Source organism: Crinia signifera, chromosome 9, assembly GCF_055691185.1.
Source record: "Crinia signifera chromosome 9, ASM5569118v1, whole genome shotgun sequence".
Classification (NCBI taxonomy): Eukaryota; Metazoa; Chordata; class Amphibia; order Anura; family Myobatrachidae; genus Crinia; species Crinia signifera.
The window spans coordinates 165,481,304-165,509,203 of NC_139225.1; the positions used below are offsets into that span (position 1 = coordinate 165,481,304).

The window sequence follows — 27,900 nt, forward strand, 5'->3', positions numbered from 1 at the left end:
ATACACATTCCAAATGGAAGAGAACATTTAGGATAGGATGGTGGAGCTGCGTCAACATGTATGTTCTATAATGGGCAGTCAGACAGACCCCCCCCCCCCCCCAATAACTGAACACAGACATCATATAACGGGCAGTCAGACAGACCCCCCCCCCCCCCCATTACTGAGCACAGACATCATATAACGGGCAGTCAGACAGCCTCCCCCCCCCCATCATTACTGACCGCAGACAACATATAATGGGTAGTCAGACAGACCCCCCCCCCCCCCCCGTTACTGATCATGGCTGGGAATGTGGGTGCCAGTCACTCAAAGCTATTTTCTTCTCCGAGCGCAATGGTTTCCACACTGTGTGCCATGCCACCCTGAGGTGCCCCTGGGGTTCGTGGTCCATAACCAATTCCAATAATTTATGGACAATGTAACAGACACTACCGGGACTTGTGGCCGCCATTCATAACACATGCGGACCAATAGAAGCGAGTCCTGTCCCCACCACAAAAAAACCACAGAGCATCGCAAACCTAACACTATGATTTATACAACATTCCCCAATTAATCCCGGTTCTATTCACCTTTTTCACACTTCACAAATAACCCGGGTCCAACCCGAGTCACTGCGGGTTATTATGGGCCATTCGTTCAGACCCCTTCGATTCGTTTATGTTAAACATCCATTCGCAGCCCTTGCAAATGAGCTCATTGGGCGAGGGGGTGTCTGGTGGACTCGCAAGGCTGCAAATTCACAGCCTTGCGAATTAACCAGAATAAGGGCCACTGTGCGGTGTGAAAGGGCCTTTTGAAAAATACCGGGTCCATCAACCCAACAATCCGACCGGATTGTGAAAGCAGCATAATTGTGTTACAGGGGAAGGTTTCATATGCTACAAAAACCCCCTTAATGCACATAGGCCATGGGCTCTGCAGCGCACACAATAATGGGGAATAGAAGAACAATCAGAGACTGTCTTACACATGATGGAACAACTATAAGATGTTACACTGTATTCTATAACAGGGATTTTATTAAGGATGTGAAAATGTCTGTTTGTTATCTCTCTATAAAGGTGATTTCTGCTGCGCGTTCTGCGAGGAGCTGACATCTTTATAGCGCTCTTCGCAGAAAGGATTATTACCTGTGTATGGGTAATGCTAAATCTAGTCATGTGACAGGTTAATATGGCGCCAATGTGTCCATTGCTCATATTGTGTTCTGCATGAGAGGCAAAGATAAATAGCACAGAACACGGAATACAAAGAAACGCTACTGCAACATGTCAGCTATCTATAGAATAATACGGAACATATACACTGAGACATGATCACTTTGTGTTGTGTATTCCTGCGTAGTGTCCGCAGTAGGCGCTGCTATGTGTAACACACTTAGTCCTCAACAATACAAACACACAAACAAACTCCACCCATTCTTCATACCGGGAGCCTATCCGTACATTCCTCATACCGTGAGCCTATCCGTACATTCCTCATACCGAGAGCCTATCCGTACATTCCCCATACCGGGAGCCTATCCGTACATTCCTCATACCGGCAGCCTATCCGTACATTCCTCATACCGGCAGCCTATCCGTACATTCCTCATACCGGGAGCCTATCCGTACATTCCTCATACCGGGAGCCTATCCGTACATTTCTCATACCGGGAGCCTATCCGTACATTCCTCATACCGGGAGCATTTCCGTACATTCCTCATACCGGGAGCCTATCCGTACATTCCTCATACCGGCAGCCTATCCGTACATTCCTCATACCGGCAGCCTATCCGTACATTCCTCATACCGGCAGCCTATCCGTACATTCCTCATACCGGCAGCCTATCCGTACATTCCTCATACCGGGAGCCTATCCGTACATTCCTCATACCGGGAGCCTATCCGTACATTTCTCATACCGGGAGCCTATCCGTACATTCCTCATACCGGGAGCATTTCCGTACATTCCTCATACCGGGAGCCTATCCGTACATTCCTCATACCGGGAGCATCTCCGTACATTCCTCATACCGGGAGCATCTCCGTACATTCCTCATACCGGGAGCCTATCCGTACATTCCTCATACCGGGAGCCTATCCGTACATTCCTCATACCGGGAGCCTATCCGTACATTCCTCATACCGGGAGCCTATCCGTACATTCCTCATACCGGGAGCCTATCCGTACATTCCTCATACCGGGAGCACCTCCGTACATTCCTCATACCGGGGGCCTATCCGTACATTCCTCATACCGGGAGCCTATCCGTACATTCCTCATACCGGGAGCCTATCTGTACATTCCTCATACCGGGAGCCTATCCGTACATTCCCCATACCGGGAGCCTATCCATACATTACTCATACCGGCAGCCTATCCGTACATTCCTCATACCGGAGCCTATCCGTACATTCCTCATACCGGGAGCCTATCCGTACATTCCTCATACCGGGGGGCCTAGCCGTACATTCCTCATACCGGGAGCCTATCCGTACATTCCTCATACCGGGAGCCTATCCGTACATTCCTCATACCGGGGGGCCTAGCCGTACATTCCTCATACCGGGAGCCTATCCGTACATTCCTCATACCGGGAGCCTATATGTACATTCCTCATACCGGGAGCCTATCCGTACATTCCCCATACCGGGAGCCTATCCATACATTACTCATACCGGCAGCCTATCCATACATTTCTCATACCGGGAGCCTATCCGTACATTCCTCATACCGGGAGCCTATCCGTACATTCCCCATACCGGGAGCCTATCCATACATTCCTCATATCGGGAGCCTATCCGTACATTACTCATACCGGGAGCCTATCCGTACATTCCCCATACCGGGAGCCTATCCATACATTACTCATACCGGCAGCCTATCCATACATTTCTCATACCGGGAGCCTATCCGTACATTCCTCCTACCGGGAGCCTATCCGTACATTCCCCATACCGGGAGCCTATCCATACATTACTCATACCGGGAGCCTATCCGTACATTCCTCATACCAGGAGCCTATCCGTACATTACTCATACCGGGAGCCTATCCGTACATTACTCATACCGGGAGCCTATCTGTACATTCCTTATACTGGGAGCCTATCCGTACATTTCTCATACCGGGAGCCTATCCGTACATTGCTCATACCGGGAGCCTATCCGTACATTCCTCATACCGGGAGCCTATCCGTACATTCCTCATACCGGGAGCCTATCCGTACATTCCTCATACCGGGGGGGCCTATCCGTACATTCCTTATACCGGGGGCCTATCCGTACATTACTCATACCGGGAGCCTATCCGTACATTCCTCATACCGGGAGCCTATCCGTACATTACTCATACCGGGAGCCTATCCATACATTCCTCATACCGGGAGCCTATCCGTACATTCCTCATACCGGGAGCCTATCCGTACATTCCTCATACCGGGGGCCTATCCGTACATTCCTCATACCGGGAGCATTTCCGTACATTCCTCATACCGGGAGCCTATCCGTACATTCCTCATACCGGCAGCCTATCCGTACATTCCTCATACCGGCAGCCTATCCGTACATTCCTCATACCGGCAGCCTATCCGTACATTCCTCATACCGGCAGCCTATCCGTACATTCCTCATACCGGGAGCCTATCCGTACATTCCTCATACCGGGAGCCTATCCGTACATTTCTCATACCGGGAGCCTATCCGTACATTCCTCATACCGGGAGCATTTCCGTACATTCCTCATACCGGGAGCCTATCCGTACATTCCTCATACCGGGAGCATCTCCGTACATTCCTCATACCGGGAGCATCTCCGTACATTCCTCATATTGGGAGCCTATCCGTACATTCCTCATACCGGGAGCCTATCCGTACATTCCTCATACCGGGAGCCTATCCGTACATTCCTCATACCGGGAGCCTATCCGTACATTCCTCATACCGGGAGCCTATCCGTACATTCCTCATACCGGGAGCACCTCCGTACATTCCTCATACCGGGGGCCTATCCGTACATTCCTCATACCGGGAGCCTATCCGTACATTCCTCATACCGGGAGCCTATCTGTACATTCCTCATACCGGGAGCCTATCCGTACATTCCCCATACCGGGAGCCTATCCATACATTACTCATACCGGCAGCCTATCCGTACATTCCTCATACCGGAGCCTATCCGTACATTCCTCATACCGGGAGCCTATCCGTACATTCCTCATACCGGGGGGCCTAGCCGTACATTCCTCATACCGGGAGCCTATCCGTACATTCCTCATACCGGGAGCCTATCCGTACATTCCTCATACCGGGGGGCCTAGCCGTACATTCCTCATACCGGGAGCCTATCCGTACATTCCTCATACCGGGAGCCTATATGTACATTCCTCATACCGGGAGCCTATCCGTACATTCCCCATACCGGGAGCCTATCCATACATTACTCATACCGGCAGCCTATCCATACATTTCTCATACCGGGAGCCTATCCGTACATTCCTCATACCGGGAGCCTATCCGTACATTCCCCATACCGGGAGCCTATCCATACATTCCTCATATCGGGAGCCTATCCGTACATTACTCATACCGGGAGCCTATCCGTACATTCCCCATACCGGGAGCCTATCCATACATTACTCATACCGGCAGCCTATCCATACATTTCTCATACCGGGAGCCTATCCGTACATTCCTCCTACCGGGAGCCTATCCGTACATTCCCCATACCGGGAGCCTATCCATACATTACTCATACCGGGAGCCTATCCGTACATTCCTCATACCAGGAGCCTATCCGTACATTACTCATACCGGGAGCCTATCCGTACATTACTCATACCGGGAGCCTATCTGTACATTCCTTATACTGGGAGCCTATCCGTACATTTCTCATACCGGGAGCCTATCCGTACATTGCTCATACCGGGAGCCTATCCGTACATTCCTCATACCGGGAGCCTATCCGTACATTCCTCATACCGGGAGCCTATCCGTACATTCCTCATACCGGGGGGGCCTATCCGTACATTCCTTATACCGGGGGCCTATCCGTACATTACTCATACCGGGAGCCTATCCGTACATTCCTCATACCGGGAGCCTATCCGTACATTCCTCATACCGGGAGCCTATCCGTACATTCCTCATACCGGGAGCATCTTCGTACATTCCTCATACCGGGAGCCTATCCATACATTCCTCATACCGGGAGCCTATCCGTACTTTCCTCATACCAGGAGCCTATCCGTACATTCCCCATACCGGGAGCCTATCCGTACATTCCTCATACCGGGGGCCTATCCGTACATTACTCATACCAGGAGCCTATCCGTACATTACTCATACCGGGAGCCTATCCGTACATTCCTCATACCGGGAGCCTATCCGTACATTCCTCATACCGGGAGCCTATCCGTACATTCCTCATACCGGGGGCCTATCCGTGCATTCCTCATACCGGCGGCCTATCCGTACATTCCTCATACGGGGGCCTATCCGTACATTCCTCATACCGGGGGCCTATCCGTACATTCCTCATACCGGGGGCCTAGCCGTACATTCCTCATACCGGGAGCATCTCAGTACATTACTCATACCGGGGGGGCCTATCCGTACATTCTTCATACCGGGAGCCTATCCGTACATTCCTCATACCGGCAGCCTATCCGTACATTCCTCATACGGGGGCCTATCCGTACATTACTCATACCGGGAGCCTATCCGTACATTCCTCATACCGGCAGCCTATCCGTACATTCCTCATACGGGGGCCTATCCGTACATTACTCATACCGGGAGCATCTCAGTACATTACTCATACCGGGGGGGCCTATCCGTACATTCCTCATACGGGGGCCTATCCGTACATTACTCATACCGGGAGCATCTCCGTACATTACTCATACCGGGGGGGCCTATCCGTACATTCCTCATACCAGGGGGCCTAGCCGTACATTCCTCATACCGGGAGCCTATCCGTACATTCCTCATACCGGGAGCCTATCCGTACATTCCTCATACCGGTGGCCTATCCGTACATTCCTCATACCGGGAGCCTATCAGTACATTCCTCATACCGGGGGGCCTATCCGTACATTCCTCATACAGGGGCCTATCCGTACATTCCTCATACGGGGGCCTATCCTTCCATTCCTCATACCGGGGGGCCTAGCCGTACATTCCCCATACCGGGAGCCTCTCCGTACATTCCTCATACCGGTCTTACTGTACCATAGCTATGCTGCCTGTCAGACATGGAGATTGGTGCCTCTTGTGCACTGTATTTCCTGAGATAATCCCAATAGTCACAAAACACAATAAGTACTGGAATATATACATTTTTCTAGCTTCTCACAGGGGACATAAGTGCTGCCACCACCACAGTGACATAATAAGTAGACAGACCTCCTGGCAGCAGAGAGACAGTCTGTAGGACCCCAGAGACAGACACAAGTCTGTACTCGCCTCAGACCCCTGTAATTATCTTTGTAGCATAGACCATACTTATACTGTAAGCATCCTTCTGCCCACAGCCTGTGCTACTACCACGTTACCTGCGGAGACTGCAGTGAATTCTGCCGGATTGGCCAATAGTTCTTTCTGTAGATATTGTTGCATCTGATTATGGGGGAAGTAGATGCGTATCAGGCATTTATGTAATATCCTTTCCCTATGTGCTATGCCTGGAAAGCAGCATACAACCAGGCATTCACTCTGAGTCACTGCATAAAGAAGTGTTTAGGATTGCGGTCTCCTAAGTAACGTACTTGGTCATCCCTGATATCAGAGACCCGCCTGCATCTTCAAGGGAAGTATATACAATATGGTCTATAGGTTCCTCTCATATACTGTAGCGTGGTACATTCACAGCGGAAGCACATATGGGAACGTCGCCACATTCAGCCTTCAGAAGAGAATAGTTGTACTAAGGAATACACACACACACACACACACACATTATATATATATATATATATATATATATATATATAAAACCAAGTTACATTTACATGACATGACATAGCAAGAACTAAAGGGAAATCCAATCCAGCATTTAGTACTGTGTCTGTGCCTATAATATATATAGTATATAGAATCACACATATACTGTACACACAGGCATGCACACTAACACACACACACACATATCCACACAGGCATGCACACTAACACGCACACACATACACATGGGGATGATCCCTTCACACTGGAAGGAGGTGCACTGAGTGTCTGGCAGGCGCCATTTGTACATAAAGCATATATTTGGCGCACGCACGCGGTAACAGCGCAGAGGCACTTCTGTGAAACATTTACAAATCCATCTTTGGTGAATAAAAAGCTGCTTTGTATCATAGGACGGGCGTAGCTGCTACAGACCCAGGTACTGGCACGCATTATTCTGCCAGCGCTGCACAATGGTGTCTGGCAGGGTGTTATCAGGGGGCAATGACCTCGGAAGCTTGTAGTCAGATGCCCACCTTCATGATCAGTTGTGGAAAAGGTAGAGGTAAGAGGTGTTCTCCCCATGGGATGTAGTCAGGATCCTGGCAGATAGAATCACCAGATTGCAGGAGGGGAGGTTAGGGTTAGGCTGCGGGAGGGGAGGTTAGGGTTAGGCTGCGGGAGGGGAGGTTAGGGTTAGGCTGCGGGAGGGGAGGTTAGGGTTAGGCTGTAGGTGGGGGAGGTTAGGGTAAGGCTGCAGGAGGGGAGGTTAGGGTTAGGCTGCGGGAGGGGAGGTTAGGGTATAGGCTGCAGATTGGGGAGGTTAGTGTTAGGCTGTAGGTGGGGGAGGTTAGAGTTAGGCTGCAGGTAGGGGAGGTTAGGGTTAGGCTGCGGGAGGGGAGGTTAGTGTTAGGCTGCAGCTGGGGCAGGTTAGTGTTAGGCTGTAGGTGGGGGAGGTTAGTGTTAGGCTGCAGCTGGGGGGGGGGGTTAGGCTGTAGGTGGGGGAGGTTAGTGTTAGGCTGCAGGTGGGGAGGTTAGTGTAAGGCTGCAGGTGGGGAGGTTAGTGTAGGGCTCCAGGTGGGGAGGCTAGTGTTAGGCTGCAGATGGGGGAGGTTAGTGTTAGGCTGCAGATGGGGGAGGTTAGTGTAAGGCTGCAGATGGGGGAGGTTAGTGTAAGGCTGTAGATGGGGGAGGTTAGTGTAAGGCTGTAGATGGGGGAGGTTAGTGTAAGGCTGTAGGTGGGGGAGGTTAGGGTTAGGCTGCAGGTGGGGGAGGTTAGGGTTAGGCTGCAGGTGGGGAAGGTTAGGGTTAGGCTGCAGGTGGGGGAGGTTAGTGTTAGGCCGCGGGAGGGGAGGTTAGTGTTAGGCTGCAGGTGGGGAGGTTAGTGTTAGGCTGCAGGTGGGGGTGGTTAGGGTTAGGCTGCAGATGGGGGAGGTTAGTGTAAGGCTGCAGATGGGGGAGGTTAGATTTAGGCTGCAGGTGGGGAGGTTAGTATTAGGCCGCGGGAGGGGAGGTTAGTGTTAGGCTGCAGGAAGAGCGGTTTAGGATTAGTAGTAGGGATGGTTACATATCCACCGGAATGCACAGTCATTCTGAGCATCAGCATTCAGCTATTGGAATTCCAACTGCCGGGATCCTGACCGCTAGGATTTTATACCCAACAACATCCCATGATGATGGATTATAACTCCCAATAAACTGCTCCGAGATGTAGGGTATGAGTCTGTGCTTCCTACGCCCGGATTCGGGACATCATATCACCCCACACTGTTACTCCACACAACCCATTCATATGTAGAACGACAACTACACAATTATACATTACGTCATTGACCCTCTCTGCAGTATCACTGGCCACTATACATATCAACGTGGTCCATAAACCAGAAGCAACGCCGGATTTATACAATACAGCCGACTGGAGGATTGGTAACATGATGTGAAATGGGGGTAATAAGAGGTCTCCGGCCATGGAAACCAGTAAGGATCCCACAGCCAGCAGTAAAACCATCAACCAAATATATCTCCAGGATAAAGTGATGAAACCACGTAACACATGCTTCCAGTATGTATCACACAGTTGGTGCACATTCAGAACAGAGTTATCTTGTTGGACCTATTACACCCTGGCAGATGGATCTACCCTGGTCTCAACCATCATGTTCTACAAAGAGCCACCATCAGTGGGCACCAGATAATATAACATTCTCTATGAAACCCAACTTGGAGAAGAACATTTTGAATTCCCTTCATGATAAAAGCCCAACGAGGAATACAACCATTGTTCCTGCTGATTGAGGAGTCTTCATACCAAGCTTCATCCAGCCAAACACTAGGAAAATTGACCATATAATAAGTCTACATGAATATGGTCCAGTCAACGTCAAACTGGATATGCACTAATGGTTTTCTCTACGAAGCATCATCATAAACATGATCATTGGTATAACGGGTGAGGCGGACACGGGCAACCTCTGACTTTTCAGCAATTACTAATCTAAAGTCACCAATCACTTTGGTGCTGCAGCCAAGAACGTCGATTCCATGTCAAAGGCAGAGAATTGAGCCCAACATAAAGGTTATACAGACATAAAACAAGAAGCATTCGTAGATAATTACAGTCCGCAGACAGATTACGGTTTGTAAGAAATGTCATTAAAAATCATTCATAATACAATTCCAAGAATATATTTTCTTCTGATGGCACTCTAATATTGGCACGGAGTTATTCATTAAAAATATAAGATTTCATTTATTTTTACAGCAAATAAGCCTATTTCTATATCACAGTATTTCAGAGTCGTCGGTAAGTCTACAGATGATCTACATTGTGACGAGAGGCTAAATGGATCATAGAGGCAGATGGAATGGTCTGAGTAATCAATACTAATGTATTTACTTAAAGTGATATTTTGCACAAGAAATAGTCATTTAACAGAAGGGGATTGGGCTTGCGCTTACGTAGACCTTTATTCACCATTACACCAGCTCGCTCTGCAGGTGTATGTGAAACTGGTAGGGCTGGTAGAAGATGGCCGGCTGGCCCTGAGTAATGAAGTAGTTGTTGAAGTTCCTGTCACTCATGTAAGGGGCCGGCTGATAGTAGCACGTAACGTTTGCTGTGTTCGGGATAATATTTTGCTCCCCGAGAACTTTCAGAGCTAGAATGGTGATCATGTTGAGAGTCTGCCTACGCTCATGACCCATGAGGCACACCGTGCTGTCATTGACCACGTTGCGCAGTATCATCAAGTAATCGTACTTGCTTTTCTCCTCTCCGATGAAATGATTGCGCAGGTAGGACTCAATTTTCCTCTGTTGCTCCACCACATCAGGAAAGTCAATGAAAAACCTGGAACACATGTAACGCTCCAGGGACTTGATTTCAACCTCATCAGCTGGCTTGTAGTCACGCACTAGGAGGTTGCTATATTTGAGAAGCCCACCTCCTCGAATCTCTTCTGGATTCCTTGTCGCAATGAGATGGCACCTCAGATGCTCCATGGCTTCCTGGAAGTCCCCATACATGCTCTCCGCAACAATGGTAGGATAGGAGTCTGAGGGCACGTCGCAGTCCTTGTCTGTGTATACGTCTAGGATCGAATCCAGGATTATCTGGAAGGAGTCCACGCTAAACTCAAATTGCCGTCTTAAAGAGTTGACGAATTTAAGTTCTACGTTCTTGCCACTGTTGTTGGACAAGGAGATCAAACTCCAGCGGTCATGTTCCGTTGATACCTTGACCATCTTCTGGACATATGCCTCATTCATGGTGAGAGCAGTTATCTTCTCCTTGTTAACGCACTTGGGTAGAAAATCCAAAAGAGAATCTAAGACAATCTCCTTAACGGTCTGAAACGCCCGCTCTCCGGGAAGCTCCACGCCAAAGATAATGTCCAAATCTTTGCAGCTGGTCCCATTCTGCTGCATGAGGATGTGACTGGCTGTGGATCCATTCAGGCGGATGTCACGTATCACAATTTGCTTTTTGACAAGTTGCTCTTTAACCACATGAATGATGTCCTTCGGCTTCACCTCCATGGTTGGGAAGTTCCCTCTTCCATGGATGGGAATTATCTCGGTCAGGACCTGGTCTAGGATGGTGACTTGGTCCTGGCTCAGATTGCTAAATCTGCAGTCCGACTGTTCAGTCATGATGGACAACCAGTGAGACAACTGTAGGGGGAGAAAGCAACATATTAGGATCATTTGTGGTGAGGACCATAGAACACAAACATAGCTCACTTTTGGGTGACACATATTACAGAGTAGGAAACCCCCAGAATATAATATTTATATACAGGATGTTATAAACACCCTAGCTGCAAATGACAGATCAATCAAAACACATGCACCTTGATCCCATTAAGAAATTGAGACCATTGTCCCTGGAAAGGCAATTAGTCCAGAGAAATGCCTCCAAACTCTTCACAATTGTAATCCTGCCCATGACACTGGTGCGGGCACCTGACATAGGGTGGAGTCTTGTGCAAAGGGGGCATGTCCACACGCCCATCAGATCACGCCCTATGGTATGAGTCGTAGTAGGGGACTTGACCACATGTCATGCCTCCCTTGTTCTTCATGTTGTGGGAAGCTTAGTACTCTGGCATCTGCTAGGCTGCCCCAAGCCCCTTCCCGGCACTGAATGTTAGCTGAATGCATGTGCACAACATCGGCAGCTAGAGCGGTGGTGTGACCAAGTTCCTCCCAGCCTCCAACTTCCCGCCATCTGAGGGTGGGTGCAGGTCAGTAGAGAGCCCAGCCGGGCCCAGGGATTTATCGGGGGTGTGGCCTAATAATGGGAGGCATGGCCATGCATCCTTAAAATAAAATATAGAAAAAATTGGGTACTTATGTAATATCTGGGCTCCCGTTTTTCTTATGAGACCGCGTCCGCTCGCCACGCTTCGGGCACGGTGGCTCGCTGCGCTCGCCACACTATATAAAATCAACTCCATGCATAGTTGGATAGTAGGGGTATGAAAAAATGGGGTGCATTTAACATGGGAGCCCAGATAATACATAAGTACCAAAAATTGTGCTTAAAGTACATCCCCGGAAGGGCCGGCGCTAGGGTGTTTGGCGCCCCCCTGCAAGCTATAAATTTGTGCCCTTCCCTACGTTACAAAGAGTCAGCACGTGCTGAAGGCGCATGCTAAAAAAAAAAAAGGTGTATAATACCCGTAATAGTAATGCCTCTTATAGACATAATGTGCCCAGCAGTGCCGGAACTAAACGTTTAGGTGCCCTGTGACTACTACCCACTAGGGACCCATTTGTTCCTACCTACCCCTCATACAACCAACCATTGGCTGCTACCACTTCAGAAACAAACCCTGCGCCATCAGCGATATCTGTCCCAAACCTACGGGGTCTTAGTTCCACCGCGTACACAGAGACTCTCCGGCATCAGATGGAGACAAAGAACGTTCAGGAATTCCGTGAAGAGGACAGAACTATGAGCAATGTATCAATCTAATCACATTTGCCATAATAACTTTATTTATACCATCACATCAATTTATTTGACTTATGTCCTACTATGACTTTTACGCCCCAACTTGTAGTTTGATGATTAAGGTTTTGTGTCCTCGTCAGAGCCCAGGTTCCATTACTGACAAGTCAGGGACCAAAGATTCAATGCATCTCCCCTACTGCAACGCTTATCACAGGGTGACATTCCCTCTAACGGGTTATTTATACCAGTTTTCCACTAGCCTAAATAACCCAGGTTTTTGCACAGGAGCGCGCAAAACCCAGGATTTTAGGCAGGTAGAAATGCTACCTGTAGAAATAACCCAGGTTGTGCGACCCAGCATTTCTACCCAGTGGCGTAACTAGGTTTTGGGTGCCCCCCCCGCCGCTGAAGGGAGGGCGCCCGGCGGCCGCTCCGCCGCACCAACCCCCGCCCCGCCGCCCATGCAAACCCTCCCATCCCCCGCAGTCTTACCTACGTTCAGTACGTGCTAGTCCCGGCTCCCTTCTTCTGCTATGAGGACCACCACAAAATGTCCGCCCCCATACAGCAGACAGTTTCAGAGAACTGTCTGCTAAATGGGGGCGGACATTTTGTGGTGGTCCTCATAGCAGAAGAAGGGAGCCGGGACTAGCACGTACTGAAGACAGGTAAAGACTGCGGGGGATGGCGGCGGGGCGTAACTATAGCACTGCAGCCCCCGGCGCCCGCACATGCACAGCGCCCCCCGCGCGGTCGCGGGGGCTGCGGTACTATAGGTACGCCACTGTTTCTACCCAGGTAGCGACCAGGGTTGATCACATATTCAACCTGGGTCACTGTGTAGTGTAAATGGGTAACCGGGGTCGATGCGTCCCGGGTCCCGTTCACTACAGTGCAAAAGCCGGCGCCTCCCAGCACCTCCCTGACCCCACCTCCCGGTGACGTCACCTGCCCGGCACTATGCTGGGTGGGGACTCTAGTGTGAAAGGGTTTGCAAGCCGAGTCGCACCCAGGTTGTAGCAGGTACAAAATCCCGGGTGCGACCCGGCTTGCAGATGGAAAAGTGGGATTACTAAAATGGGAGTTCTGCAGAAGATGGGATGTTGCTATGAGCAACCATTTACATTCCATCGATTATCTTCTAGAAGGTGTCGAATAAATAATTCATCTCTAAATATGGGCTTCAGGATTTGTTTCCAATTCATAATCACCCTCGGATTTTGGTTTTAGTTCAGTTTAATATCAATCAAAAATTTCTGCTAAAAACAGCTAAAATCATGTCAGGCGACTTAGGGCCTTGATTCTGGTTGGTCCAATCCCCGTCGTATCCGCACCGGGGACCAATGGTTCTGTCCTGCGCATATTTGCATGTGGGGGATGAGATGCTGCCCAATGTATCAACACCGGGCAGCATCGCAGTGGGTCCTGAGGCTACTCTGAGATGGCAGCACCACATTGTAGACTACAGACCGCAGTGCCACCCTGCGTAATAAATGCCGCCGGGATCGCATTGCATGTGCAATCCATTGGTAAATTGACCCCGTATATATGGAAAGTGGGTATTGGTGTATGCGCGTGTGTGTGTGTGTGGGGGGGTAAACTGAAGTTTTGCAGAGGGTGCCGATATACCTTGCACGGGCCCTGTAGTAAGGTGACTGATGCCCTGGGGTGTATGGCGATACTCACGGGCCCTGGACACTCTGTAGTAAGGTGACCGACACCCTGGGGCATGGGTCCTCAAACTGCGGCCCTCCAGATGTTGTGAAACTACAAATCCCAGCATGCCTTGCCACAGTTTTGCTATAAGGTAGTGTTAAAACTGTGGCAAGGCATGCTGGGATTTGTAGTTTCACAACATCTGGAGGGCCGCAGTTTGAGGACCCATGCCCTGGGGTGTACGGCGATACTCACGGGCCCTGGACCCTCTGTAGTAAGGTGACTGACACCCTGGGGTGTACGGCGATACTCACGGGCCCTGGACACACTGCAGTAAGGTGACTGACGCCCTGGGGTGTACGGCGATACTCACGGGCCCTGGACACTCTGTAGTAAGGTGACCGACGCCCTGGGGTGTACGGCGATACTCACGGGCCCTGGGCACTCTGTAGTAAGGTGACCGACGCCCTGGGGTGTACGGCGATACTCACGGGCCCTGGACACTCTGTAGTAAGGTGACTGACACCCTGGGGTGTACGGCGATACTCACGGGCCCTGGACACACTGCAGTAAGGTGACTGACGCCCTGGGGTGTACGGCGATACTCACGGGCCCTGGACACTCTGTAGTAAGGTGACCGACGCCCTGGGGTGTACGGCGATACTCACGGGCCCTGGACCCTCTGTAGTAAGGTGACTGACGCCCTGGGGTGTACGGCGATACTCACGGGCCCTGGGCACTCTGTAGTAAGGTGACCGACGCCCTGGGGTGTACGGCGATACTCACGGGCCCTGGACACTCTGTAGTAAGGTGACCGACGCCCTGGGGTGTACGGCGATACTCACGGGCCCTGGGCACTCTGTAGTAAGGTGACCGACGCCCTGGGGTGTACGGCGATACTCACGGGCTCTGGACCCTTGTAGTAAGGTGACCGACACCCTGGGGTGTACGGCGATACTCACGGGCCCTGGACACTCTGTAGTAAGGTGACCGACACCCTGGGGTGTACGGCGATACTCACGGGCCCTGGACACTCTGTAGTAAGGTGACCGACGCCCTGGGGTGTACGGCGATACTCACGGGCCCTGGACACTCTGTAGTAAGGTGACTGACGCCCTGGGGTGTACGGCGATACTCACGGGCCCTGGACACTCTGTAGTAAGGTGACCGACGCCCTGGGGTGTACGGCGATACTCACGGGCCCTGGACACTCTGTAGTAAGGTGACCGACGCCCTGGGGTGTACGGCGATACTCACGGGCCCTGGACACTCTGTAGTAAGGTGACCGACACCCTGGGGTGTACGGCGATACTCACAGGCCCTGGACACTCTGTAGTAAGGTGACCGACACCCTGGGGTGTACGGCGATACTCACGGGCCCTGGACACTCTGTAGTAAGGTGACCGACGCCCTGGGGTGTACGGCGATACTCACGGGCCCTGAACCCTCTGTAGTAAGGTGACTGACACCCTGGGGTGTACGGCGATACTCGCGGGCCCTGGACACACTGCAGTAAGGTGACTGACGCCCTGGGGTGTACGGCGATACTCACGGGCCCTGGACACTCTGTAGTAAGGTGACCGACGCCCTGGGGTGTACGGCGATACTCACGGGCCCTGGACACTGTGCAGTAAGGTGACCGACACCCTGGGGTGTACGGCGATACTCACGGGCCCTGGACCCTCTGTAGTAAGGTGACTGACACCCTGGGGTGTACGGCGATACTCACGCATGCACAGTTACCCTCTATATGTGACCTTCTGCTACAAATGTACAGAGACTATTAATAACAAATGTCATAGAAAAGCGTAAAGTGAGCGTCAGGCATCGGGGACTGGGGACCAAACTCCGTAATATATAAACAACATGTTCAGCTCCCTCCTGAATACAGGGTCGTTAAAGAGATAATAATTAAAAGGTAATGAGAGATTGTACAAGTCTGTCCGATCACAGGACCCGGGGGACGGAGCAGGCTCAGCGGTGAATATTTAAACACACATAATGATCACATTGTCTCTATCTGGAGACCTGCTCACAGCAGCTGTGGGGTTATGGGAGCAGAGAGACAGAGACCGTGGCTATATAGTCCCTACATGGGGGAACGTGACACATGCTGTGTGCATCTAGAATATACTATATGGGGGAACGTGACACATGCTGTGTGCATCTAGAATATACTATATGGGGGAACGTGACACATGCTGTGTGTATCTTCTAGAATATACTATATGGGGGAACGTGACACATGCTGTGTGCATCTAGAATATACTATATGGGGGAACGTGACACATGCTGTGTGCATCTAGAATATACTATATGGGGGAACGTGACACATGCTGTGTGTATCTTCTAGAATATACAATATGGGGGAACGTGACACATGCTGTGTGTATCTAGAATATACTATATGGGGGAACGTGACACATGCTGTGTGCATCTAGAATATACTATATGGGGGAACGTGACACATGCTGTGTGCATCTAGAATATACTATATGGGGAACGTGACACATGCTGTGTGTATCTTCTAGAATACATACCTCCCAACAGTCCCGATTTTATCGGGACAGTCCCGATTGTCAGGGCCTGTCCCGATGTCCCACCCGCGGGCAGCAGTGTCCCGCGGTGTGGGGGGGCTGTTGGGAGTCCCCCCTGTCGGCTGCTAAGCAGCGGGGAATAAACGCTGTGCGCATGCGCACAGCGTCTAATCCCGCAGCCAGGGGGCTGGGGGCATGGCTAGAGGCTCACAGAGCCTCTGGGTCATGCCCCCATAGCGGCAAAATGGGGGCGTGGCCTCGCGGGGGAGCCGCGAGTATAGGCCACGCCCCCGAAATTAGGCCACACCCCCGAAATTTCCGGCGCGCCTCCGGCGCGCGGGAGATGCGTCCCGAGTCGCCGGAGACAAATGTTGGGAGGTATGAGAATATACTATATGGGGGAACGTGACACATTCTATGTGCATCTAGAATATACTATATGGGGGAACGTGACACATGCTGTGTGTATCTAGAATATACTATATGGGTAACGTGACACATTCTGTGTGCATCTAGAATATACTATATGGGGAACGTGACACATGCTGTGTGTATCTTCTAGCAGTAGCGCACGCAGGGGGGGTTTCTGAGTACCCAGAAACCCCCCCAGGAGTCTATGGGCCCTAGACTGAAAGCTGAGGGTCCCCTCTTTCCATAGGTACAAGAATTTTAAAAATCGGCCCTTGGGAACCGGAGATATCTGACTTCAAAGCAGTGGTCCCCATCCAAGCCTGTTGATTGCTTTTCCCAGTCAGATATTTCAGGTTCTGTCTGACTTAGAGTTTTTTTGAGGGTATATTCCAAAAGCTGGGACTCTCCCCCTTTGATGGACACTAGTAGCTTGTCTCTACTCTGCCCAGAACCAGAGATATCAGCCTTCCAGCAGCTGGTTACTGCTCCCACTCCACACACCTGGTATGTAGTTTTATAAACTCGTTGGCAGATTGCTCTGCCTTATGAACTCTGATCCCCTCGTCCCCAACACCATTTGGTAGGTCGGATTCTCTAGTTTTTTATTCCATTAGAATCTAAGAAATCTATTTTCGGGAACTGGAGATATCTGCAGTCAAGCAAGCTGTCCTCCCACCAGAAAATTATGAATAATAAGCCCACTCCACTATATATATTAATTATTATTTATATACAGTTGGTCTATCTAGAATACTTTAACTGACCCGGCTTTGCTCCGCCCCTCTGGAAACCCCCCTCTGAAAATCCTGCGTTTGCCACTGTCTAGAATATACTATATGGGGAACGTGACACATGCTGTGTGTATCTAGAATATACTATATGGGGAACGTGACACATGCTGTGTGTATCTAGAATATACTATATGGGGGAACGTGACACATTCTGTGTGCATCTAGAATATACTATATGGGGGAACGTGACACATGCTGTGTGTATCTTCTAGAATATACTATATGGGGGAACGTGACACATGCTGTGTGCATCTAGAATATACTATATGGGGAACGTGACACATGCTGTGTGTATCTTCTAGAATATACTATATGGGGGAACGTGACACATGCTGTGTGCATCTAGAATATACTATATGGGGAACGTGACACATGCTGTGTGTATCTTCTAGCCCCTTCCCGCCGCAGCCTGTTTTTGCCTTCCTGACAGAGCCCTTTTTTTCAAATCTGACATATATCACTTAAGTGGGGATAACTTTTTTTTGCTTTTACTTATCCCAGTGATTTTGAGATTGTTTTCTCGTGACACATTGTACTTCAAGTTAGTGGTAAATTTGGGTCGATACAGTCTGTGTTTTTTTGTGAAAAATACCAAAATGTCGTAAAAAAAATGGAAAATTTAGCAATTTTCAAAATGTTAAATTTTCTGCTTGTGTGACAAATAAGCATACCACTCAAAATAGTTATTAACTAACATAGACCATATGTCTACTTTATGTTGCCATCATTATTTCAACCTCCTTTTAATTTTTTTGGACACTAGGAGGCTTAAAATATGAATAGCAAATTCTCAAATTTTCAAGAAAATTTCAAACACTGATTTTTTTAGGGACCAGTTCAGTTCTGATGTGACTTTGAGGGACTTGTATGTGAGACACCCCCATAAATGATGCCATTTCAAAAACTGCACCCCTCACAGTATTCAAAACAGCATTTTGGAAGTTTGTTAACCCTTTAGGTGTTTCACAGGAATTAAAACAAAGTGTAGGTGAAATTTCAAAATTTCATTTTTTTTGCAGATTTGCAATTTTAATACATTTTTCTAAGGAACACAGTAGATTTTACTAGAGAAATGTGACTAAAAATTGATTCCCCCAATTCTTTTGTTTTCATAAATATCCTATATGTGGCCCTAGTGTGCACGTTGACCAAACCACAGGCTTCATAATAGAAGGAGCACCTACTTGATTTTGGAGCCTCCGTTTTATGAGATTATTTTTTAGGCACCATGTAGGTTTCTAGGCACCATAAGATGCTAAAAGTTAGGAACCCCCCCACAAGTGAACCCATTTTGCAAACTACACCCCTCAGGGAATTCATCTAGGGGTATAATGTACATTTCAAACCCCCAGGGGTTTCACCAATTGTGGTACAACTGGGCAGTGAAAATGAAAAATTAAATTTTTTACACAAAAATGCAGTTCTGGCTCAAAATTTTTCATTTTCACAAGGAATGAAGGAGACAAAGCACCCCAAAATCTGTGCCCCAATTTCTCCCGAGTACGGCAATGCCTCACATGTGACCTAAAAATACCATTTGGGTGCATGGCAGGACTCAGAAGGGAAGGAGTGATTTTTGGATTTTGCAGCTCAGATTCTGGTGGAATTTTGGTGGGTGCTATGTCGCATTAGCAAGACCCCCAAAGCACCAATACAGTGGAAGCCCCCCACAAGTGACCCCATTTTGCAAACTACACCCCTCAGGGAATTCATCTAGGGGTATAGTGTACATTTCAAACCCCCAGGGGTTTCACCAATTTTGATACAACTGTGCTGTGCAAATGAAAAATTACATTTTTTTACACAAAAATGCAGTTCTGGCTCAAAATTTTTCATTTTCATAAGGTATGAAGGAGAAAAAGCACCCCAAAATCTGTGCCCCAATTTCTCCCGAGTATGGCAATGCCTCACATGTGACCAAAAAATACCAGTTGGGTGCATGGCAGGACTCAGAAGGGAAGGAGTGATTTTTGTATTTTGCAGCTCAGATTCTGGTGGAATTTTGGTGGGTGCTATGTCGCATTAGCAAGACCCCCGAAGCACCAATACAGTGGAAGCCCCCCACAAGTGACCCCATTTTGCAAACTACACCCCTCTGGGAATTCATCTAGGGGTATAATGTACATTTCAAACCCCCAGGGGTTTCACCAATTGTGGTACAACTGGGCAGTGAAAATGAAAAATTAATTTTTTTACACAAAAATGCAGTTCTGGCTCAAAATTTTTCATTTTCATAAGGTATGAAGGAGAAAATGCACCCCAAAATCTGTGCCCCAATTTCTCCCGAGTATGGCAATGCCTCACATGTGACCATAAAATACCAGTTGGGTGCATGGCAGGACTCAGAAGGGAAGGAGTGATTTTTGGATTTTGCAGCTCAGATTCTGGTGGAATTTTGGTGGGTGCTATGTCGCATTAGCAAGACCCCCAAAGCACCAATACAGTGGAAGCCCCCCACAAGTGACCCCATTTTGCAAACTACACCCCTCAGGGAATTCATCTAGGGGTATAGTGTACATTTCAAACCCCCAGGGGTTTCACCAATTTTGATACAACTGGGCTGTGCAAATGAAAAATTACATTTTTTTACACAAAAATGCAGTTCTGGCTCAAAATTTTTCATTTTCATAAGGTATGAAGGAGAAAAAGCACCCCAAAATCTGTGCCCCAATTTCTCCCGAGTATGGCAATGCCTCACATGTGACCAAAAAATACCAGTTGGGTGCATGGCAGGACTCAGAAGGGAAGGAGTGATTTTTGTATTTTGCAGCTCAGATTCTGGTGGAATTTTGGTGGGTGCTATGTCGCATTAGCAAGACCCCCGAAGCACCAATACAGTGGAAGCCCCCCACAAGTGACCCCATTTTGCAAACTACACCCCGCTGGGAATTCATCTAGGGGTATAGTGTACATTTCAAACCCCCAGGGGTTTCACCAATTGTGGTACAACTGGGCAGTGAAAATGAAAAATTAAATTTTTTACACAAAAATGCAGTTCTGGCTCAAAATTTTTCATTTTCACAAGGAATGAAGGAGACAAAGCACCCCAAAATCTGTGCCCCAATTTCTCCCGAGTACGGCAATGCTTCATGTGTGACCAAAAAATGGCAGGACTCAGAAGGGAAGGAGTGATATTTGGATTTTGCAGCACAGATTCTGGTGGAATGTTGGTGGGTGCTATGTCGCATTAGCAAGACCCCCAAAGCACCAATACAGTGGAACCCCCCCACAAGTGACCCCATTTTGCAAACTACACCCCTCGGGGAATTCATCTAGGGGTATAGTGTACATTTCAAACCCCCAGGGGTTTCACCAATTTTGATACAACTGGGCTGTGCAAATGAAAAATTACATTTTTTTACACAAAAATGCAGTTCTGGCTCAAAATTTTTCATTTTCACAAGGAATGAAGGAGACAAAGCACCCCAAAATCTGTGCCCCAATTTCTCCCGAGTACGGCAATGCTTCATGTGTGACCAAAAAATGGCAGGACTCAGAAGGGAAGGAGTGATATTTGGATTTTGCAGCACAGATTCTGGTGGAATGTTGGTGGGTGCTATGTCGCATTAGCAAGACCCCCAAAGCACCAATACAGTGGAACCCCCCCACAAGTGACCCCATTTTTCAAACTACACCCCTCAGGGAATTCATCTAGGGGTATAGTGTACATTTCAAACCCCCAGGGGTTTCACCAATTTTGATACAACTGGGCTGTGCAAATGAAAAATTACATTTTTTTACACAAAAATGCAGTTCTGGCTCAAAATTTTTCATTTTCATAAGGTATGAAGGAGAAAAAGCACCCCAAAATCTGTGCCCCAATTTCTCCCGAGTACGGCAATGCCTCACATGTGACCAAAAAATACCAGTTGGGTGCATGGCAGGACTCAGAAGGGAAGGAGTGATTTTTGGATTTTGCGGCTCAGATTCTGGTGGAATGAATGGTGGGTGCTATGTGGCATTAGCAAGACCCCCGAAGCACGGTGAAATGATGAACCTAATAATCCATAGATGTGTGGTATATTTTAAAACACTCCTTTATACATAGGCCGGGTTTGTCGGGGCAAGTGTCACACTGGAAAATAGTTTGCTTTCTTATTCCCTTTTTATAGCAAACTTTGCACCTTTTTTGTGTCCTGCCCTTTTTTCCAGTGGAGGGGATTTCATCAGGAAAATGCTGCCCTGGTACAATACGGGGGCCAGTACTAGAAGTACTGGGGCCCTCTGCCTGCTGGTTCCCAAATATTAGGCCCTTTATGACTTCCTCTTGAAAGTGCATAAATGTCCCCCTCTGGCCGGTAGAACGGAATAGCACGTAAGCGTTATACAGTGCCATCTGGATGATATACACGGCCAGCTTCTTGTACCAGATTTTTGTTTTCCGCAGGGCACTGTACGGCTTCAGTACCTGATCTGAAAGATCCACTCCGCCCATGTACTTATTGTAATCCAGGATACAATTAGGTTTTGAGGTGTGGGTACTGGTACCTCGTACAGGGACGGAGGTGGTACTGTCTCCGTGAATTGTTGTCAGTATAAGGACATCCCTCTTGTCCTTATATTTGACCAACAACATATTTTCGGTGGATTGTGCCCTGCTTTCACCCCTTCTCATTACTTGGGCAATGTGCGTTTTTGGGAGGCCTCTTTGGTTCTTGCGCACAGTACCGCAAGCTGCTGTACCTCTTGAACCAAGGGCCTTAAACAGGGGGATGCTAGTGTAAAAGTTATCCACATAGAGGTGATAACCTTTATCCAGGAAGGGGTGCACTAAATCCCAGACAATTTTTCCACTAACACCTACGAGGGAGGGGGGGCATTCTGGCGGTTCAATTCTTGAATCCTTCCCTTCATATACCCTAAACCTGTGAGTGTACCCTGAGGTGCTTTCACACAGCTTATACATTTTTATGCCATACCTTGCCCTCTTATTGGGAAGGTACTGGCGGAATTTAACCCTTCCTTTAAAATGTATAAGGGACTCGTCTATGCAAATGAATTTATCTGGGATGTACATCTCTTCAAATTTGGCACTGAAATGATCAATGACCGGCCTGACTTTGAATGGCCGGTCAAAGGTGGGATCATCTCTGGGTGGGCACTGTGCATTATCGTTGTAATGCAAAAATTTAAGGATTAACTCAAAACGAGTCCGAGTCATGGCCATACGGTAAAGTGGGGTGCTGTACAGAACATCTGTACTCCAATATTGCCTAATTTCTGGCTTTTTTACTATGCCCATATGAAACACCAGACCCCAAAACGTCATCATCTCTACTGCATCTACAGGGGTCCACCTAGCAAATGATGACGTGGGGTTTTGAGCACCATAAGATGCTAAAAGTTAGGAACCCCCCCACAAGTGAACCCATTTTGCAAACTACACCCCTCAGGGAATTCATCTAGGGGTATAATGTACATTTCAAACCCCCAGGGGTTTCACCAATTGTGGTACAACTGGGCAGTGAAAATGAAAAATTAAATTTTTTACACAAAAATGCAGTTCTGGCTCAAAATTTTTCATTTTCACAAGGAATGAAGGAGACAAAGCACCCCAAAATCTGTGCCCCAATTTCTCCCGAGTACGGCAATGCCTCACATGTGACCTAAAAATACCATTTGGGTGCATGGCAGGACTCAGAAGGGAAGGAGTGATTTTTGGATTTTGCAGCTCAGATTCTGGTGGAATTTTGGTGGGTGCTATGTCGCATTAGCAAGACCCCCAAAGCACCAATACAGTGGAAGCCCCCCACAAGTGACCCCATTTTGCAAACTACACCCCTCAGGGAATTCATCTAGGGGTATAGTGTACATTTCAAACCCCCAGGGGTTTCACCAATTTTGATACAACTGTGCTGTGCAAATGAAAAATTACATTTTTTTACACAAAAATGCAGTTCTGGCTCAAAATTTTTCATTTTCATAAGGTATGAAGGAGAAAAAGCACCCCAAAATCTGTGCCCCAATTTCTCCCGAGTATGGCAATGCCTCACATGTGACCAAAAAATACCAGTTGGGTGCATGGCAGGACTCAGAAGGGAAGGAGTGATTTTTGTATTTTGCAGCTCAGATTCTGGTGGAATTTTGGTGGGTGCTATGTCGCATTAGCAAGACCCCCGAAGCACCAATACAGTGGAAGCCCCCCACAAGTGACCCCATTTTGCAAACTACACCCCTCTGGGAATTCATCTAGGGGTATAATGTACATTTCAAACCCCCAGGGGTTTCACCAATTGTGGTACAACTGGGCAGTGAAAATGAAAAATTAAATTTTTTACACAAAAATGCAGTTCTGGCTCAAAATTTTTCATTTTCATAAGGTATGAAGGAGAAAATGCACCCCAAAATCTGTGCCCCAATTTCTCCCGAGTATGGCAATGCCTCACATGTGACCATAAAATACCAGTTGGGTGCATGGCAGGACTCAGAAGGGAAGGAGTGATTTTTGGATTTTGCAGCTCAGATTCTGGTGGAATTTTGGTGGGTGCTATGTCGCATTAGCAAGACCCCCAAAGCACCAATACAGTGGAAGCCCCCCACAAGTGACCCCATTTTGCAAACTACACCCCTCAGGGAATTCATCTAGGGGTATAGTGTACATTTCAAACCCCCAGGGGTTTCACCAATTTTGATACAACTGGGCTGTGCAAATGAAAAATTACATTTTTTTACACAAAAATGCAGTTCTGGCTCAAAATTTTTCATTTTCATAAGGTATGAAGGAGAAAAAGCACCCCAAAATCTGTGCCCCAATTTCTCCCGAGTATGGCAATGCCTCACATGTGACCAAAAAATACCAGTTGGGTGCATGGCAGGACTCAGAAGGGAAGGAGTGATTTTTGTATTTTGCAGCTCAGATTCTGGTGGAATTTTGGTGGGTGCTATGTCGCATTAGCAAGACCCCCGAAGCACCAATAAAGTGGAAGCCCCCCACAAGTGACCCCATTTTGCAAACTACACCCCGCTGGGAATTCATCTAGGGGTATAGTGTACATTTCAAACCCCCAGGGGTTTCACCAATTGTGGTACAACTGGGCAGTGAAAATGAAAAATTAAATTTTTTACACAAAAATGCAGTTCTGGCTCAAAATTTTTCATTTTCACAAGGAATGAAGGAGACAAAGCACCCCAAAATCTGTGCCCCAATTTCTCCCGAGTACGGCAATGCTTCATGTGTGACCAAAAAATGGCAGGACTCAGAAGGGAAGGAGTGATATTTGGATTTTGCAGCACAGATTCTGGTGGAATGTTGGTGGGTGCTATGTCGCATTAGCAAGACCCCCAAAGCACCAATACAGTGGAACCCCCCCACAAGTGACCCCATTTTGCAAACTACACCCCTCGGGGAATTCATCTAGGGGTATAGTGTACATTTCAAACCCCCAGGGGTTTCACCAATTTTGATACAACTGGGCTGTGCAAATGAAAAATTACATTTTTTTACACAAAAATGCAGTTCTGGCTCAAAATTTTTCATTTTCACAAGGAATGAAGGAGACAAAGCACCCCAAAATCTGTGCCCCAATTTCTCCCGAGTACGGCAATGCTTCATGTGTGACCAAAAAATGGCAGGACTCAGAAGGGAAGGAGTGATATTTGGATTTTGCAGCACAGATTCTGGTGGAATGTTGGTGGGTGCTATGTCGCATTAGCAAGACCCCCAAAGCACCAATACAGTGGAACCCCCCCACAAGTGACCCCATTTTTCAAACTACACCCCTCAGGGAATTCATCTAGGGGTATAGTGTACATTTCAAACCCCCAGGGGTTTCACCAATTTTGATACAACTGGGCTGTGCAAATGAAAAATTACATTTTTTTACACAAAAATGCAGTTCTGGCTCAAAATTTTTCATTTTCATAAGGTATGAAGGAGAAAAAGCACCCCAAAATCTGTGCCCCAATTTCTCCCGAGTACGGCAATGCCTCACATGTGACCAAAAAATACCAGTTGGGTGCATGGCAGGACTCAGAAGGGAAGGAGTGATTTTTGGATTTTGCGGCTCAGATTCTGGTGGAATGAATGGTGGGTGCTATGTGGCATTAGCAAGACCCCCGAAGCACGGTGAAATGATGAACCTAATAATCCATAGATGTGTGGTATATTTTAAAACACTCCTTTATACATAGGCCGGGTTTGTCGGGGCAAGTGTCACACTGGAAAATAGTTTGCTTTCTTATTCCCTTTTCATAGCAAACTTTGCACCTTTTTTGTGTCCTGCCCTTTTTTCCAGTGGAGGGGATTTCATCAGGAAAATGCTGCCCTGGTACAATACGGGGGCCAGTACTAGAAGTACTGGGGCCCTCTGCCTGCTGGTTCCCAAATATTAGGCCCTTTATGACTTCCTCTTGAAAGTGCATAAATGTCCCCCTCTGGCCGGTAGAACGGAATAGCACGTAAGCGTTATACAGTGCCATCTGGATGATATACATGGCCAGCTTCTTGTACCAGATTTTTGTTTTCCGCAGGGCACTGTACGGCTTCAGTACCTGATCTGAAAGATCCACTCCGCCCATGTACTTATTGTAATCCAGGATACAATTAGGTTTTGAGGTGTGGGTACTGGTACCTCGTACAGGGACGGAGGTGGTACTGTCTCCGTGAATTGTTGTCAGTATAAGGACATCCCTCTTGTCCTTATATTTGACCAACAACATATTTTCGGTGGATTGTGCCCTGCTTTCACCCCTTCTCATTACTTGGGCAATGTGCGTTTTTGGGAGGCCTCTTTGGTTCTTGCGCACAGTACCGCAAGCTGCTGTACCTCTTGAACCAAGGGCCTTAAACAGGGGGATGCTAGTGTAAAAGTTATCCACATAGAGGTGATAACCTTTATCCAGGAAGGGGTGCACTAAATCCCAGACAATTTTTCCACTAACACCTACGAGGGAGGGGGGGCATTCTGGCGGTTCAATTCTTGAATCCTTCCCTTCATATACCCTAAACCTGTGAGTGTACCCTGAGGTGCTTTCACACAGCTTATACATTTTTATGCCATACCTTGCCCTCTTATTGGGAAGGTACTGGCGGAATTTAACCCTTCCTTTAAAATGTATAAGGGACTCGTCTATGCAAATGAATTTATCTGGGATGTACATCTCTTCAAATTTGGCACTGAAATGATCAATGACCGGCCTGACTTTGAATGGCCGGTCAAAGGTGGGATCATCTCTGGGTGGGCACTGTGCATTATCGTTGTAATGCAAAAATTTAAGGATTAACTCAAAACGAGTCCGGGTCATGGCCATACGGTAAAGTGGGGTGCTGTACAGAACATCTGTACTCCAATATTGCCTAATTTCTGGCTTTTTTACTATGCCCATATGAAACACCAGACCCCAAAACGTCATCATCTCTACTGCATCTACAGGGGTCCACCTAGCAAATGATGACGTGGGGTTTTGAGCAATAAACTGCTGGGCATATAAATTAGTTTGGTCCACCATTAAATTTATAAAATCATCAGAGAAAAATAATTTGAAAAAGTCAATTTCTCTGAGACCTGTGGAATCAAATTGGATTCCTGGGATGGCCAAAAACTCAGGAACCTGGGGCTCAAAATTGTCTGGTGGTGGGGTCCATACGAGATCAATTATTGGGGGGGGTCTCAGCTGCTCTACGGGGGCGTCTTTGAGGGGGTCCCTCATCACTAGAGGAGGAAGAGGAGCTTAAGATGAATCCTTCAAATTCCCGCTTGCCTCACTGGCTGTGTCAGAGTCAGAGGCAAGCATGGCATATGCCTCCTCCGCTGAATACATTCTTCTGGATGACTGGGATGACATTTGGGATGACATTTGGGATGCCATTTTTATTTTTGTGTTTCTGGTAGTGAAATGTTTCAACACGTGTATAGTGTAGGGGGGGTACAAACTTTATTTCAACCCGGGGGGGTATGTAGTGTGTAGTGTGTATGTAGTGCAGAAAAAAAAAAAAGGTCCTGCGCCAAAAATTGAGCACAGATGTTGGTCAGTAACGTCCGTCACTGAACAGCGCTCAAAGGCAACAGGAATTTGATCAAAAAAAAAAAAAAAAGATCAACCCTGTGCCGAAAAAGCTGATCAGTGATGTACGTCACTGATCAGCGCACAGTGGCCACAGGACACCCACAAAATCAC

General features: G+C 48.0%; 1 protein-coding gene across 4 annotated transcripts in view; it reads right to left on the minus strand.

The window, feature by feature from the left end:
• Positions 1–273: 273 nt before the first annotated feature.
• TENT5D (terminal nucleotidyltransferase 5D) overlaps positions 274–27,900 on the minus strand; it is a 109,651-nt gene continuing 82,024 nt past the window's right edge. For all 4 annotated transcript variants that reach the window (XM_083160391.1, XM_083160388.1, XM_083160389.1 and 1 more), the window contains one exon: positions 274–11,104. In XM_083160391.1, the coding sequence (XP_083016517.1) occupies positions 9,908–11,083 (1,176 nt within the window). In that variant the 5' untranslated portion in view covers positions 11,084–11,104 and the 3' untranslated portion in view covers positions 274–9,907. The remainder of the gene's footprint in view (positions 11,105–27,900) is intronic.